This window comes from Suillus subaureus (genome assembly GCF_016647635.1).
Source record: "Suillus subaureus strain MN1 chromosome Unknown BJ212scaffold_192, whole genome shotgun sequence".
In the NCBI taxonomy this organism is placed as follows: domain Eukaryota; kingdom Fungi; phylum Basidiomycota; class Agaricomycetes; order Boletales; family Suillaceae; genus Suillus; species Suillus subaureus.
Window position 1 is genome coordinate 350 of NW_024538748.1, and position 16,964 is coordinate 17,313.

General features: G+C 50.0%; 3 protein-coding genes and 1 non-coding gene across 4 annotated transcripts; 1 reads left to right on the forward strand and 3 right to left on the reverse strand.

Annotated features, from left to right (window-relative positions):
* Positions 1-1,872: 1,872 nt before the first annotated feature.
* On the reverse strand, positions 1,873-2,286 carry BJ212DRAFT_1488768 (uncharacterized protein; the record flags this gene model as incomplete). The annotated part of the gene is made up of 4 exons (XM_041341380.1): positions 1,873-1,938; positions 1,995-2,064; positions 2,119-2,189; positions 2,239-2,286. 4 exons carry the CDS (start codon positions 2,284-2,286, stop codon positions 1,873-1,875), a joined length of 255 nt encoding a protein of 84 aa, XP_041185546.1.
* A 2,410-nt stretch (positions 2,287-4,696) lies between these two features.
* On the forward strand, positions 4,697-5,050 carry BJ212DRAFT_1305854 (uncharacterized protein; the record flags this gene model as incomplete). The annotated part of the gene is made up of 2 exons (XM_041333786.1): positions 4,697-4,944; positions 4,984-5,050. The coding sequence occupies 2 exons, from the start codon at positions 4,697-4,699 to the stop codon at positions 5,048-5,050; spliced, it is 315 nt and encodes a 104-aa protein (XP_041185547.1).
* Positions 5,051-12,083: 7,033 nt separating this feature from the next.
* BJ212DRAFT_1581957 (CHAT domain-containing protein) lies at positions 12,084-16,292 on the reverse strand. The gene is made up of 7 exons (XM_041342313.1): positions 15,926-16,292; positions 15,717-15,867; positions 15,521-15,660; positions 15,376-15,473; positions 14,869-15,321; positions 14,803-14,822; positions 12,084-14,749 (listed from the first exon to the last, which is right to left on the reverse strand). Exons 1-7 carry the CDS (start codon positions 15,963-15,965, stop codon positions 12,364-12,366), a joined length of 3,288 nt encoding a protein of 1,095 aa, XP_041185548.1. The 5' UTR covers positions 15,966-16,292; the 3' UTR covers positions 12,084-12,363.
* Positions 16,293-16,558: 266 nt separating this feature from the next.
* On the reverse strand, positions 16,559-16,641 carry BJ212DRAFT_t139. Its single transcript has one exon. It is a non-coding gene; the product is annotated as a tRNA-Gln (tRNA).
* Positions 16,642-16,964: the final 323 nt, after the last annotated feature.

The following is a 16,964-nucleotide window of genomic DNA, read 5'->3' on the forward strand; positions in this document are numbered from 1 at the left end:
ATCCAATTACTGTCTCCTGCGCCTCCGAAGTACGTGTTCCCTGTGGGCTTTCGTCCGCACATGCGTCATCGAGCGTATATGGGAGGAGGAACCTGTTATACCCGATAAGAAGCCCGTGATTTCGGTTGCGAATGGGACAGAAAATACCCAAGAGTCTAGTAAAAAGAACTCTTCTCCGGCTGCGAGTGGATCTGCGATCCCTGCAGGTGAGAAGCCGCCTGTGCCTCCCCGGCGTAGGCGGCTTTGGGAGATGGCGAGTGCGTTGGGGGAGAGGGCTGTTAGCTGGACTGAAAATTCCAAGGACAAGGATAAAGAGAAAGAAAAAGATAAGGAAAAGGAAAAGGAAAAAGACAAGGAGAAGGAGAAGGACGAGGAAAGGGATAAGAAACCTGCGAGGAAACCTCCGCCACCACCACCGCCACCTGCCCAAGCACCCCCTCCCCTGCCCAGAAGGAGCGAAGGGCGTGGCCATTCAATCGACACTCCCGCTGCCTTTTCAAATGATACTGACAAAAAAGCCGGTTCTGAAGCTGGGACGTCCGGTTCTCAGGAATCATTCACCACTCCCGTTGACGAAATGTCCTTTACTCGCCCGTTTTCCTCAGATCTGTCTTCTCCACAAACAATAATACAGCCGCAGGTCCCGGTTTTACAACCAGAACGCCCTCCCTCCCCACACACCATCCCCCTGCCAGATACACCTACGTCACCTGCATTCCGTGCCGCATCGCCACCTTCGCGGCCACGTTCTCGTGTGGCCTCTCCAGCGCCCTTGCCTTCACGTGTCTCTTCGCCGATACCTCATCGCGCCAGTACACCTATTGCTCTGAGTCGATCGAGAGCCGGCTCACCAGCTCCCCCACGCACGGGCTCTCCGTTCTCGTCCTCTAGGGCCGCTTCACCTGTACCGAATAGTGCTCCACCCGTCCCCAGGCGAGCTCCCGCACGAAGGGCAGTTCCTGTACCGCCCGCTGCCTCACAGACCGAAACAAAGGAAGGAATTCCGATGCCTTCGGCTGAAGTCAGCAAAGATGAGGTCCCATCGAAAGTCGATGTGTCTGTTTCTGAGAAGGAAGAACACAAACCGTCTTCTCCCCGTGAACAGAAAGCCGTGGCTGGCGAGGACGTTGTAGAACTCTCCACGACCAAGCATAACATCACGGAAACCCCCAACCCCTTAAATGATGCGAATACGAACGGATATCCGTATCCTGAAAAGCGAGCGTCCGTGGATGTTTCTCCCCCCACCACGCAAGCCACTATTGTCAACCCATCCTCTGAAGCTAGCCAAACCAGACGTGCATCTGAGGATTCCAGCACACACGGGAAATCTATCGACACAAGTAGTACGAAGCGTTCTTCTACTACCGACGAGGAAGGCTACGCTGGTGACGCGACATGGGAGGATCGTACGTGGAAAGAAATCGTACGTTTGAAGGAAGACATGTTCTGGGCGCGCGTTGGGGGCGTGCGGTAGAGCTCAAATCATTTATAAGTAGGATAGTGTGCCCGCTCCCACTACTCATCTATTTTATGGTAGAATAGATTTTGTATATCCACATGTGCAATTATCTGGACTTGTTGTCGAATTTAGGATGGACTAGCTTGGACTACATCTCTCTACAGTTCTCACGGCTACAAATATCAAGGACTCCTCAATAATTTTACTGATGATAGACTGATTTGTACATGCACTTACATGCAACGGTGTTGGACTTCAAGCTTCAAGAGGGAAGGTAGCACGACCTGAGTCTCCTCCCGCTGGCACGCAGACAAACAGACAAACCACGATTCGCTCGTACAGAAGTTGCATTCCACAGGCTAATGCTTATACTCGATAGCACAGCTAAGCAAAGTTACCGGGTCCAACATTCATTCGTCTAAAACCGTCCACAGCTGCGCATCAGTGGGGTCCCCCACCTGGTACTTGAGGATGATCTGCAAATGCACAGTGTCAGCAACAGTATGGTACGACAATCAATGAACTTTATCACCGAAAGATCAGCTTCCATGTGCAGGGTATAGAAACCCTCAGTGGACCCGGGCTTGTTGGGGACCCGGAATCTACATCACTCATCTACATCAGTAGATAGGTTTGATCAACGCTCTGATACCCACGCCATTTTGCCTTGTGTGGTGAACAGGTTCCACCAGTACTCCCTGTCGGACGTGCCGGCCATCATGTCATCCTGCAAATTTGTGAGATTCGCATCAGAACCGCTTCTCGCAAAGACTTACGTCCCATGCCAGGTAAGTGTCCGCAGCGGCATTGTTCTTGACCGCCATCAGATGCGTTTGTGTCGGTTCGTCCCATCTATATATCCCGGTCCACTGATGATATCACTCGCCAGAGCCAAGGCCGGAACTTTATCCCTAGCTACCTACTGACCTCATCACCGCCGTCGTCGACCGTCAAAGGCACGTCATAGTACTTCACGTTTGTCACACGACCACAGAACCCCGACATGGTCGGATTCGTTGTTGATAAGGAGTAGGAAAAGGCGAGAGTGAGTTGGGCTTCAGTCCTGACGTCGTAACATCATTTATGTATTCTCAGGCAGGCTTAGCATTATGCTGTCCCGAGCATCACACATGCCCCTGAATGGTGTTAAGTAATTCAATGCTGGCACTTCCATTGCGAAAGGAGCCGTTACTCGCGTTCGCTTGCAAGAAACGTTTGTCTTTGTCTATAGGACGAGATCGTTAGCAGTGACTATGCCTAAACGAGTTCGTGCATTGATCAAAGCTTTCTGACATGTGATGTGACTCCTTTTGCCATGGGTGTACTAGATCGATACGATAATAACCCAACTGCCAATCCGAGTCTCGAAAGGTCCTATTACGCCATTGTACGACTCTTTGTAGGCTAAGTCCCAGCTGGGGTCAGGGCGTAGTAGTCTGCCAAAAAAACAGACGAGGAATGATTGATAACTTCGTTTGTAATACCAGAGTAAAGCAGTGACCAACTTACTTTCGTTGCGCTAATCACAATGCACTTCAGCCCACAGTATTCATGAAATATGTAGCCACTGCCGAAAATTCAATAGAAACACGCTCTTAACCGAGGAATGGTACCTAACTGCTTTGGTAATGATAATGAAAGTGCCAAGATCAGGTAGATTCACTGACAAACATTCTTCAGGTTGGCAGGCGGAAACGAACATCAATGATCGACAGCTCCTTTTGCGATGAACGTTAGAGTGGTGATCACGAGGCAACGAGTTGCAATTACAGGGTTGCATAATTCAGGAGCGTATGTGGTGCCCGGGACAACAGAATGCCGAGCCCGTGACCACGAAGAATCCGCATATATATAGATGTTACGATCAGGTTAGACCAACTCACTTCTCGTGTTCCCCTCCTTGCCTGCCCAATAACGAATCTCAATTATCATTTCCATCAACGGTGTTCTTTGTTGACTCAAGGTGGCGCAAAGGTCGAAGGCGCATGCTTTGGCCAGACCGACAATCAGAGGGTCGGTAGGTAGCTACTAGAGATGAGGTTCCAACCCTGGCGCTGACGAACGTAATCAATAGTGGATTGGATGAACTAGATGGAACAACGAGATCAATGCATGGCATCAGGAAAAGCCTCCTCTGGCCAGGCTAATTAGAGATAAGCCCGGACACCCCAATGCTCGAATCTGACTCGAAGGCTGGTGGCAAAGTTGTTCAGAGACGAGAATCAATTGGTATGGCCAAGATGAGCACCACTGCATCTCGATAGAGCTCGATGGCCTCATTGATTCCAGGTCAGCTAGGACGCCACGCTGCTCGAATCTGACCTGAAGGGTGATGGCAAGGTTGTTGAGAGACGAGAATTCACCAAAACGGCCTGGGAACAGAGTACCGATGCAGCCCGATGGAACCGAATGGCCTCATCCGGGTCAGCTAAAAGACCCAGCTACTTGGCTCGAAGGTTAATGCCAAGGTTATTCAGGGACGAGGACCGGTCAGGATGGTCAGGGGATAGAGCGCAGGGGCACCCTGATGGTGTTCGATGACCTCGTTCACATTAAATCCGATCGGATACTTCGCGAACGGTTATGTGCCTTTGTTCCTGAGCAATTCAATGAGCTTTTGTCTACACCGGAGCATCGGTGAACCAACCAACCTTTCAGCACGTCCCTTACGCGTCCACACGTGTTCAATAAGAATCTAGCCTCTTCAGACGCTTGTTCGGAACTAGGAATGAATGGAGGCTACAGATTCTCATCATGAATGTTAGCTCAAAGGGGAGTGGTGGAGCAGACATACCGAAGTATTGACAAATTCTTAACAATGTAGAAATCTTGTCAGTATCTAGATAAGCCGTGTTATTCAGTCCAAACCAACCAGTATTATTTTTGAATTAGAACACCAACCCGCTGGAGATCACTGCGTTAACTTGCTGTATCAAATCAATGCGCATTAAGCTGGGGATCAGGATACTTCATATCATGCAAGATTATACACCGGAAGAGGATTTGGCGAGTTGTTTCTCAACAACGAGATTTGCCAACAACATCTTCCCTACGCCCATAGCACCGGAGACGATGAAGTTCAGTGATAGTGGACAAGTGGACCTTACGGAAGCCGGAGGGGATCGGTCGACACCAGTCACACCACTGGATACGCATGCCATGACGTATCCTTTTGAGAAAATTGTGCTGAAGGGATGAGAATCATCTGAAGAGAGATGGGAGTAAAATTGAAGCATGAATAAAGAGCCTAAGGAGTGGGCTTATTGGCTAAGTTCGAGTACGGAAGACTCTTCTACTACCGACGAAGGTTGCGCTGATGACGCGACTTGTGAGGGTCGTACGTGGAGTATACGTCTGGAGGAAGACATGTTCTGGACACGCATTGGAGGCGTGTGGTCACTACTAGAACTTGAATGGTTTGTAAGCAGGCGAGCTCAGGATGGCCAGCCCGCTGCCGCAGTGCTGCTGCTCAAGCGTTCACGGTAGGTTAGATTTTGTACACTCGTATGTCCACTGTGCAGATGCGCCGCCGTTGGTATGGCCATGGTTGGACATCGACTTCAAGTTGTCGGATTTAGGGTGGTCTAGCTTGGACTACATTTCATCATGAGCTGTCGACATGTCATATGCATGACGCTTGAATACATATTTATGCTATAATCGCACATCGCCGCCCCATGGGATCTTGTCCTTCAGAGATCTGCCAGTTAATTAAAAGGATAATCTCGGCAGGGAGCAAATATAAGAACGGAGAACTAGACAGATTGGCAATATCCAAGCCTCGATCCTGTTAACACGTTATGTAAATGCTGCATACACTGGACAGCGAGTACTTACTGTCGATACTCTTAGGCTCGATATCAATTAGCCCACGAGTGGCAACCTCAATAGCTTAAACAGCGCACTTGGGAAGATGTAGGACCTTAGAATAGTCACGAGCTTAGTCTATCTGCCTCGAAACCTAGGTGACCTTGAAACCGCATCAAGAGATATGGCGTGTCACCGTGTCCGCAGCGGCATCCATGGCATTGCGTGTCCTCGCACCCGCAGCACGCATCATAAACAATTGAACGTTAGGAGGTCGGAGAAGTCCTGATTCGTTTTGGCGAAAAGGGGCGTCGTAGCCTGTTGAAGGAACAGACCCTGTTATCAGACTGAGGTTGTTGAGCACGAGGTTGCTGCTATCGCTATAGCGAATGTCGTAAGTAGTTGACAACAAACTTGGTTGTCTTGGTGGCAATCGGAACCCAGGAACTTATTGTATTCATTTTGCACGAATCATTGTTATTTCCTATTATTCATCACTAAACTTGGACACACCTTCTACACACGCAAGATTATACTTTGTGCCTCGCTTATAGTACTTTCTCTTGTTCCCCACTCCTCTACATTCCCTCCTTCTCCCATTTACCTCTCTAGATGCCTGAAAACGCCCAGCAGGCTCCAGCTGTGGCTCCAGCACCCTCAAAATCAAAACACGGTGCTACATCCCAAGCTCCACCCGCACCGAGGAAAGTTAGATTTAACGTCGGTGTGTCTAGATCCTTGCTCTTCATTTATCTAATTTAACAAAATATGTCTCAATAGGTACTCAGTATCAGGTTCTCGATGTCGTAGGCGAGGGTGCATATGGTATCGTCTGTTCAGCTGTTCACCGGCCCAGCGGCCGCAAGGTTGCCATCAAGAAGATCGCACCCTTCGATCATTCCATGTTCTGCTTACGGACACTCCGAGAACTAAAACTCCTCAAATTCCTCAGTGAAGCTGGCGTAAGCGAGAATGTGAGCCCGTTTGCCATTCGTCGTCTTTACGTGCTCAGTCAGAACTTTGAAGATCATTTCAATTTTGGACATCATCAAGCCTCCCTCTCTAGACGCTTTCAAAGAAGTGTATTGTGCGTACAAAATACGTCATTCAACCCACATATCACTCAAACTTTCACACAGTGATCCAGGAGCTGATGGAAACAGATATGCACCGCGTTATCCGAACGCAAGACCTCTCAGATGACCACGCTCAATATTTCATTTATCAGACCCTGCGAGCACTCAAGGCTCTACATTCTGCTGATGTCATCCACCGTGATCTTAAACCCTCAAACCTCCTTCTTAACGCAAACTGTGATCTCAAGGTCTGCGACTTTGGGCTGGCACGATCAGTAAAGACTGCCGAACCATCAGGGACGGAAACTGGGTTTATGACGGAATATGTTGCTACACGGTGGTACCGAGCTCCTGAGATCATGCTGACGTTCAAGCAATATACTAAAGCTATCGACGTCTGGTCTGTGGGGTGCATCTTGGCTGAGATGCTCTCCGGAAAGCCTCTGTTCCCCGGTAGAGATTACCACCACCAGCTCACTTTAATCTTGGATGTTCTCGGCACACCAACGCTGGACGAATTTTACGCCATTACCACACGCAGATCGCGAGATTATATTCGAGCTCTTCCTTTCCGCAAACGCCGGCCATTTGCGCAAATCTTCCCCAATGCCAATCCTTTGGCTGTAGACTTCCTGACGAAGACTCTCGTAAGTCACAATCTTCTCATCTATTCGAGTGGTAGCTCAAACCTCTCTTAGACATTGATCCCAAGAAACGCATAACAGTTGAAGAGGCTTTGGCTCACCCATATCTTGAAGCATATGTATGTGTACTTCTTATTTCTTGAGCGCACAAGCTTATATGTGATTCAGCACGATCCCGATGACGAACCAGTTGCACCACCGCTCGACCCGGAGTTCTTCGAGTTTGACCGTAAGTACTCGGGCTTAAGAAGCGTGCACGTATACTTACCCTATTCGGCAGTACACAAGGACGATATCAGCCGTGAACAGCTCAAAGAGCTCCTCTACGAAGAGATCATGTCCTTCTGTCCCGCTCCAATCACCTAAACACCACACGATCGCCAACACTCGCTGTCCATAAACCAGAGGATCCACATGTATTATTGTGCTGAGCGTCAAATTGAATTAGGGGATAGAAAATGTACGAAATATGTTCTTTGGTGCCTTCTAACTGGTAGTCGTACCGCTTTGCTGTGGACAGTACTCATTCGATGTTTTTGTGTATCTCTTCACAATCAGCAGTTCATCACACGGATTTTGTAGTTATTACATGTTTGTCGCCGTGTCACCCAATATTTGATCTATACAATCTTTTTTGGGGCTATAGGCGCCTATAGACATAGTCACTGTGTGATAGAAACAACTCAGTGCGTATGTATGAGTATGAACGGATCTATAGTATACTGCATTCATATCATATGGAAAGGGCATACCAGGGCGCTTAGTTGAGAAGTACGGGTCAGATTCCAGAATTCTGGACTGAAAGGATGAATGGAAGATCAACTCGTCACCGAACAGTTAACAGAAAAAGATCCCGCGAACATTCGGATACACACATTGTCATCGAGCAACGAATGACTTTGCCAAAGACTCCAGGACAGATAACATTACTACGAAAGATGGCTAGAGCACGGGAGTGCAATACAGAGGTAAACCGGTAATTCCTACAACTTTAAGTACAGCATAGACGAAAGAGAATAACCTGAAGAACTGTACGATATCAAAGCAATGCGGCAGAGAACTACACACCAATATGTATGAAAACCATCCTCTGATCGAGCGGCACTTTCGTCATCACGGCGTGTGTAGCATGATTGAGTGCCCAGGCTGCCTTCGTACAGTCCATCATACCACCATCCTCCAAATCTTCGAACATCTTTTCGTAGAAAGCTTCCACAATGTGTTTTACGATAGCGTCAGTAACCCCCCACAGCGTGCCAATAACGCTTTTGAACCCCGAAAATTGTAAACCAGCTGCGAGGTGAATGATCTCGTCGGGTGTCTCCTCGTCACCGACAGCGGTATGACATGCCGATAAGAAAGCGAATTCAGCCTGTGGAGAATTGTTCTCTATGATTTCAAGCAGCGTGAGGGGCTTGTCTCTCATGGCGAAACATGAATTATAAGGTTGCTCCCGGTCTTGCGTGCCATGGCAAGCGAGGTGCACCCAGGTGTTACGTCGCAAAGCTTCAAGTGCACCTGGCTGTGTAGCTTCATCGCCAGAGACATTGGTGAACTTGACACTGGGGGGAACAAGTTTATGGACAAGCTTCAGCTCTCCATTGACAGCGGGGAGCACTCCGCCTTGCCCTGCGCCGGGTTGACTTTGTCCGATCGCCGCGAAGGAGGGAGTCGCATGCATCTTCATCATCTGCCGAGCTCTAATGAGAGCTGAAAGTGTGGGCGTGTAAGAGCAGATGTAGAGATCCTCCAGGCATGGCTCTCCCCCAGAGCGATCTGTTGTCATTCGAAAGGGGTTAGCTGCATGGAGAGGGATGGATGTGAAGGCTGCCGTCGGACACAGCCATATTCGAGACTGAGGCTGCAATTTTAGGTCATTTTGGAGGACGTTAACTATGGGTAGCATGATTTCGTCCCATATTATCCGCAAGAGTGCTCGCAACTTCTTCCTCGGCACTTCTGGGCGCATACGAGCCGCGTGCCGTATTGCCGTAGTGAAATCGTCCTTGAGCGTCTCCAAATGTGTGAGAGTGATACGCGAGAATCGAACGTGGTGCGGCTCTCCTGACGTCGGGACAACGATGGCACTGCACGAGCATTGACTCGCAATGAGAATAATGACTGGGCCATGGCGTGCTGCTGCTTGCAGGTCTTCATACAAAGGCGGGAGTAGGAACCGCGAGAAACCTTTAAGATTACGTATCTCAGCTACTACTGCTCCCCATTGCTCCTGAAGTCCCCTGTAATGTATTGTTGCTCGATCAGCAACAGCTCGGTCCGCGCTGCCGACAGAACCCTGAGTATCAGACAGGCGCTTGTTGAGCTCAGAGAGCCTGTGAGCTAAATCCGGACTTGCAAGCTTCAGGTCCTCCAGCGAAGTCCTGAGCCGAGAGGCCAGCGACAACTGTTGGCCACGACCCTGCTCCACAAGTTCAACTGCTCGTTGCAGAGAATTATGACGGATGGCATGCGAAGCTGCATCTACCGGCAGTGACTGGGCGCTGCGGAAAGCGATTGCAGCCTCACGCCGTGAGATAACCGACGACCGCGTCATGACATGATTGTCGAAAAGCTCCAAGCATGTTTGGTATGCTTCGAGGGCAGACTCGTGCTGATAATTTTCAGCCGTGTGAACCCAGTGCAAAGCTGTTTCAACTCGATACGGAAAGCCTTGAGTAGAGTGTCTCGATGCCAGTCTGGAGTTCTCTACAGCGAGCGACAAATCAGCGAGGTTGTGTTGCACTCGGTAACGAGACACATAGGCATTCTTCAGCCACACGTAGCCGAAATATCTATCCGGGTGTAGTGAGGGCAAAGCCTCCAACGACTCTTGGCAGAGCCGAATGGCCTCCTCGACATCTTCATTCTTCTGAGTTTGCATGAAACGAGAACAGAGCGCCGAGCTCAAATTATAAAGAGTTTGATGGAGATGTGGATGGCCATCCTGCTTTAACTGAAGTGAATCCCGGTAGAAATCGATGGCCTCGTCGAGATCCTCGCTGGTATCCAATTTGACATATCTGGTTTTGAGCGCGAGGGCAAGGTTATTAAGCGTGATTTCACGACATGGATTCCAAGGCGGGCGCAACGTCAGTGCCTCGCGCTGGAGGCTGATGGCCCTCGCGATGTCGTTAGTATCACTGCGTTGGTCGAAACGCTTGCGGAGGGCGGTTCCTAGGCCATCCAACGAGAAATCACGATATTTGTGCCCATCAGGGCGTGGGCACTGCGCTTCTTCGTACAAAGAGATGGCCTCGTTGAGATCATCTGAGTTCCCTTGATGATCAAAGCGGCACTGGATTGAGTAGGCTAAGTTAATCAGGTAGGTCTCGCGTCTAGAATGTCCCTTGGAGCACGGAGAAACGGCTTCACGACCAAGTTGTATGCATTCGTCTATATCATCAATGCTACCGCGTTGTTGAAAGTGCGTGCTGAGAGCCCTTGAAAGTGTGTAGAGTGTTTCTCGACGATGTTTGTTGCCCAGAGGACAAAGCTCGAGTGCGGCTCGTGTAAGGTGGATGCCTTCATCAGATGCGTCTATTGGAAGATCGTTGCATGCGCGGATCACATAATCGACGCCATTTGCCCCTGCCACGATGCTATGAAGGTAGGTACCCTCTGAACAGAGGGGCAATAACTTGCAGGACAGGTGCACGCATTCCCGGATATAGACAATGGTGAAGTTCTCCTTGCTGAAGCGCCAGATCAATGCTTTAAGGAGGTGATAGATAGATAATGTATGATCGGGGTGGCCCTGCAGGCGCAACGCAAGGGCTTCGCGGAAGAGAGAAGTGATAGAATCGATGCCTTGATAATCGTCTCGAATGTAGCCTTCAAGGCGGGTCCACGCGAGGTTGGTGAGAGCCGCTGCCCGGTGAAGATGGCCGACCGGACATTGGTCCAGGACAAACTGAAAATGCTTTACAGCATCGTTCAGGTGAGAGACCGTCTTGCTTGTCATGTATGTGGCAAATCGTTCATGGCCCGCATCCGTGTCTTGAGCAATCTGGCATTCAACGATGGACTACAGCAGGTGTTCCATCAACAAAAGCCAACAACAGAGGCTGATGTCACTCACGTCAAGCAGTGCGCTGTCCTGATTGTCGCAATTATGTAGAACCGTGGCCTTCAGTGTGAGGGAAAGGTGAACACCAAGAACGGACGGAAAGGAGATGTCTATGAGATGTTGGTATATGCGCATGAGGGAGAAGGAGGTCACTCACCGAAGGGCTCATTCCCATGATCGAGCAGCGCATCCCATGACATTTCAAGTTTTCCAACAACTTCCCCATTGCCCAGCATCTGATCGAGCTCGAAGGAAGCCCTGATCTCCACCGATAACGTAGACGACGCATCTAACGATCTAGAAACAAAAGATCAGTCCTCGAGTCGCATTCGAAAGTCACAATGAACTGTACAGGGCCACGGTCTCCGCCCACGCTACAGATTCGTCTGTTGATAGGACTCCGATGGTTGATTTCCAGCGTCTCCCGGGGTCGAGATTGAGAGATATGTAAATACCTGCGGGAATGCGCTCGGAAGGGACTTTGATATTTTTGCCGCTGATGACTGTAAGTAGGTCGAGATGAGCACAAGAAACACTAAGGTGATATGGAGTGACCGACCTTCAAGCCTGATATATCGGCGTTTTGAGCTACGGGGCATGATGGTGCGATGAAACAAAGGACGAACAATACGGAGCATTGTAGATTGAATGGTGTGCAGAATGAGTGGTAGGAGAAGACAGGGAGCAGGGATATGTGAACTGCGGACGAAGATATCTCCATGTTGTTGAGGGGCGCTTGTGTAGTTGTATCAAGCGCTGAGGCGGCTAAACTATTGGCAGCATTAGCGGGGGAGCAAGGTCAATTAGAAGCGAAAGCAGCACGCCAAGGTCAATTGTCGGGGGACTGTTGCGAGCCTCAAAGTGTACTGTGATGCAGACCGAACATGTGTGTTATTCTCATGATGGGTTGTTCGAGACATACTGTACTCATTCTAGTAGCCCTCCACTCCTCGGTACGCTGCTGGCTCCGATGGCACAATGCACGAAGAACATACTCATGTTTGTCAACACGCAAGCATTGAATGAAAGATACAAAAGTGGTATTGAAACAACAGGATGAGAGTTATCTTAGTACAACGTAACAGATACTAGTACACGTAGTGACAATGCCGGGATGGGAGAAAATACAAGATCGACAACTTGAAAACTCTACAGTAAATGATATCGTGTCAGGGAATGCGAAACAACAGTACGATCAACATGAAAAGTAATCCTACAATTGACAGGTGCTACAGTGACCGGGAGGAAACAGTATCGAAAATCAACAACTCGAAAACCTATACCAGACGAAAGCAGTACAACATAGAACTACACACCAATATGAACGAAAACCATCCGCTGCTCAAGCGGAACTTTCGTCTTCACAGCGTCTGTAGCACGGTTGAGTGCCCACGCCGCCTTCGTACAATCCATCACATCACCATCCTTTAAATCCTTAACCATGTTCTTGTAGAAAGCTTCAACCACATGTTTCGCGACAGCGTCGTCGACCACCCACAGCGTGCCAATGACGCTCTTGAACCCCGAAAATTGGAGTCCAGCTGCGAGGTGGATGACTTCGTCGGGTGTCTCCTCATCCCCAACAGCGGTATGACACGCCGACAAGAATGCGAACTCAGCGTGAGGAATGTCTTTCTCCATGATGTCCAGCAGCGTGAGAGGTTTGTCTCTCATGGCAAAACGTGAATAGTAAGGCTGCTCGCGGTCCTGCTTCCCATGACAAGCGAGGTGCACCCAAGTGTTGCATTGCAAAGCATCTAGTGCACCTGCTCGCGTAGCGTCATCGCCAGAGAGCGTGGCGGTGCTGACCGTTGCAGGGATGAGCTTGCGGACGAGTTCAAGCTCGCTGTCGACAGTCAAGAGCGCCTCGCCTTGCCCCCCACCTGGTGAACTCTGTCCGATTGCAACGAATGACGGAGTCGCACGTTTCTTCATCATCTGCCTAGATCTGATCAGAGCCGAAAGTGTCGGCGTGTAAGAACAGATGTAGACGTCCTCAAGGCATAGTTCACGCCGTCCGTCTGCCTTCGTTCGAAAGGGGTGAGCTGCGTGGAGAGGAATTGAAGTGAAGGTTGCAGTTGGACATAGCCAGATTCGAGAGCCGCTCTTTACTCTGAGATCACGCTGCAGGACGATGACGATGGGCAGCATGATCTCGTCCCATACTGTCCGCAAAAGGACTTGCAATTCCTTCCTCGTCTCCTCTGGGCGCATAAAAGACGCAAGTCGTATCTCCCTGGCAAAGTCACTCTTGAGCTTCTCCAAATGTGTGAGAGTGACGCGCGAGAATCCAACATGGTGTGGCTCTCCTGACGTCGGGATAACGATGGCGCTGCACGAATATTGACTCCCAACGAGGATGATGACCGGGCCATGACGCGCCGCCGCTTGCAAGTCTTCATACGACGGCGGGAGCAGGAACCGCGAGAAACCTTTAAGATTACGGATCTCAGCTACCACTGCTCCCCACTGCTGCTGAAGTCTCCTGTAATGTATCGCTGCTCGATCAGCAGCAGCTCGATCAGCGCTGCCGGCGGAACCCTGAGCATGAGACAGGCGCTGGTTGATTTCCGAGAGCTTGCGAGCTAGTTCTGGACTTGCAAGCTTCAGGTCTTCCAGCGGAGTCTTGAGTCGAGAGGCCAGCGACCACTGCTGGCCGCGACCCTGCTCCACGAGCTCGACTGCGTCTCGTAGATTGTCAAGGTGCATGGCACATGATGCCGCATCCACAGGCAATGTTCTGGCACGACAAAAAGCAGAAGTAGCTTCGCGCCGTGCGACAATTGAAGACCGTGTTGCCAAATGTCTGTCAAGAAGCTCGAAAAACGTTTTGTAGGCTTCCAGTGCTGAGGCATGACTGTGACTCTCCGCTGCAAAAGTCCAATTGATCGCTTCGTTGATGCGTTCTGGAAATCCTTGAGTGGGATGTCGTGATGCCAGTCTGAAGTTCTCCACAGCAAGCGACAAATCAGCAGACTTGCGTTGCACTCTATAACGAGACAAATAGGCTTCCTGCAACCGCATATAGCTGAAATATCTATGCGGGTGCAGTGAAGGCAAAGCCTCCAACGACTCTTGGCAGAGCCGAATGGCCTCCTCGATATCTTCATTCTTCCGAGCTTGCATGAAACGAGAACAGAGCGCTGAGCTCAGATTGAAAAGACCTGTATGGCGACGTGGATGGCCATGCGGCCTTAACTGAAGTGAATCCCGGTAGAGGTTGATGGCCTCGTCGAGATCCTCGCTGGCATCCAATTTGACATATCTGGTTTTGAGCGCGAGGGCAAGGTTGTTAAGCGTGCAATCACGATATGGATTCCCAGGCGGGCGCAACGTCAGTGCCTCATGCCGGAGGCTGATGGATCTGATGACGTCGTTAACATCACCACGTTGGTTGAAACGGGTGTAGAGGGCAGATCCTAGGTTGTCTAATGAGACATCACGAGATTTGTGCCCAACAGGGTGCAGGCGCAGCGCTTCCTCATACAAAGATACAGCCTCATTGAGGTCATCTAAGTTGCCTTGGTGTTTGAAACGGTGATGGAGTGAGTAGGCCAAGTTAATCAGGTAGGTGTTGCGTTCAGAATGTCCCTCGGGACACAGGGAAACGGCTTCACGCGTATGTTGTATGCTCTCTGCTAGATCATCAATGATGCCGCGCTGATCAAAGCGTCCTTCAACTGCCTGCGCAAGCCTGTTGAGTGCTTTAGGACGGTGTGCGCTGCCCAGAGGACAAAGCTCGAGTACGACTCGTCAAAGGTGGATGCCTTCATCAGATGCATCTATTGGAAGTTTGTTGCATTCGCGGATCACATAATCGGCGCCATTTCCCCCTGCCGCGATGCTACACAGGTAGGTGCCCCCTGGACAGAGCGGCAATAGCTTGCAGGACAGTTGCGCGCATTCCCGGATATAGGCGGCGGTGCGCTCCTTGCTGTAGCGCCAGATCAACGCTTTAAGGAGGTGATGGATGGATGATGGATGATCGGGATGGCCCTGCGGACGCAACGCAAGGGCTTCGCGCAAGAGAGAAACGATACAGTCGATGTTTTGAAAATCGTTTCGAGCGTAGCCTTCAAGGCGGGCCCACGCGAGGTTGGTGAGAGCCGCTGCCCGATGAGGATGGCCGACCGGACATTGGTCCAGGACCAACTGAAAATGCTTTACAGCATCATTCAGGTGAGAGGCCGTCTTGCTTGTCACGTATGTGGCAAATTGTTCATGGCCTACATCCGTGTCTCGAGCAATGTCACATTCAATAATGGACTACAGCAGGTGTTCCGTCAACAAAAGCCAACAACAGAGGCTGATGTCACTCACGTCAAACAGGGCGTTGTCCTGATTGTCGCAATTATGTAGAACAGTGGCCTTTAGTGTGAGGGAAGGATGAACACCACGAACGGACGGGAAGGAGATATCTACAAGATGTGAGCATATGCGCATGAGTGAGAAGGAGGTTACTCACCGAAAGGCTCATTTCCATGATTGAGTAGTGCATCCAATGACATTTCAAGTTTTCCAACAACTTCCCCATTGCCCAGCATCTGATCGAGCTCGAAGGAGGCCCTGATCTCCACCGATAACGTAGACGACGCATCTAACGATCTAGAAACAAAAGGTCAGTCCTCGAGTTGTATTTGAAAGTTTCAATGAACATGTACAAGGTCACAGTATCGCGCCACGCTATAGATTCGTCGGATGATAAAATACCGATGGCTGATTTCCAGCGTCTGCTGGAGCCGAGATTGACGGACACATAGATACCTGCAGGAATGTGCAAGGAGGGAACCCCAAGATTTGTTCCGCTGATAACTGTAGATATAATGTGAGGATGACCAAACGGATGCGAAGGTGATATGGAATGACTCACCTTCAAGTCTGATGTATCGGCCTTCTGAGCCACCGGGCATGATAGTGCGATGGAGCAAACCAGAAGGATTGAGGATGGGCTGGATGTGGACAGAATGGGTGGTAGAATAAGACGGGGGTGGGGATATGGGGGCTGTGGATGAAGTGAGAGTGAGAGGGTGAGGGTGAGGAAGGTAATGCTACACGTGTATTTCCATGTTGTTGAGGGTAGTCTAGGGCGCTTGTGTGGTTGCACTAAGCGCTGAGGCAGCTAAACTAGCACTAGCGGGAGAACAATGTCAAGGTCAGTCACAAGTGAAAGCGACACGCTGATATCAGTTGGGGGACATGTTGCGAGTCTCAAACTGAACATGTCACTCTCATCATAGATTGTTCGAGACGTACTACTCATTCTAGTAGCACAAGACCAAGGCAAAATATAGAATCCAATGTATTTCATAGTGCGCTAAAAATGATGTGCACATAAAGGCCGAACCATGTTATACGAGTCTGATGCGATGGGAAGGATGATCGTAATGGAAAGCAACAGTCTCATGCGAGACTAGGGGTAAGATGCAACAAGAGGGAAACACTCGGCGTCGTGCTGAGCAGGTCGAGATACACCAGCCTAGTGAATGAAAAAGGCAAAAGGTGAAGGCGATACCAGGGCTCGAACCTGGGTTTCGGGAAATCAGCAATTGTCAGAATCCCGAGTGATAACCACTACACTATATCGCCTTGGATGAGTGTCGTAACTCCACGTGATAAGTACCTATTGGCATCAATCGCATATACCACTCAAAATTTGAAATTTGAAATTTCAACGACTCGATTGATGACTTCAACTGGGTGATGTCTATGTCCGCAGGAGCCGTGCCTCGTCAGGAACCCGAAGCCAAAGGGGCAGTGGAGCATCTCAGTTAGCTATTGCCCGTGCGCCCATGCCTCACCGACAAAGATTGCCCTGCGGGGATGGTCTCCAGGAATAGTTCTTTGATCCGGGGGCCAGCGGGGCAAGTTATGACTTTATTCGAATTTCGCGTGAGATTTCTTCGCACTCA

Coding starts and splice junctions, on each gene's coding strand:
- BJ212DRAFT_1581957 (XM_041342313.1), bottom strand. CDS start 15,965: ATGCCCGGTGGCTCAGAAGGCCGATACATCAGACTTGAAG. Junction 15,661..15,716: donor TGGCGCGATACTGTGACCTT/GTACATGTTCAT, acceptor TTTTGTTTCTAG/ATCGTTAGATGCGTCGTCTA. Junction 14,750..14,802: donor GCATCCACCTTTGACGAGTC/GTACTCGAGCTT, acceptor AGCACTCAACAG/GCTTGCGCAGGCAGTTGAAG.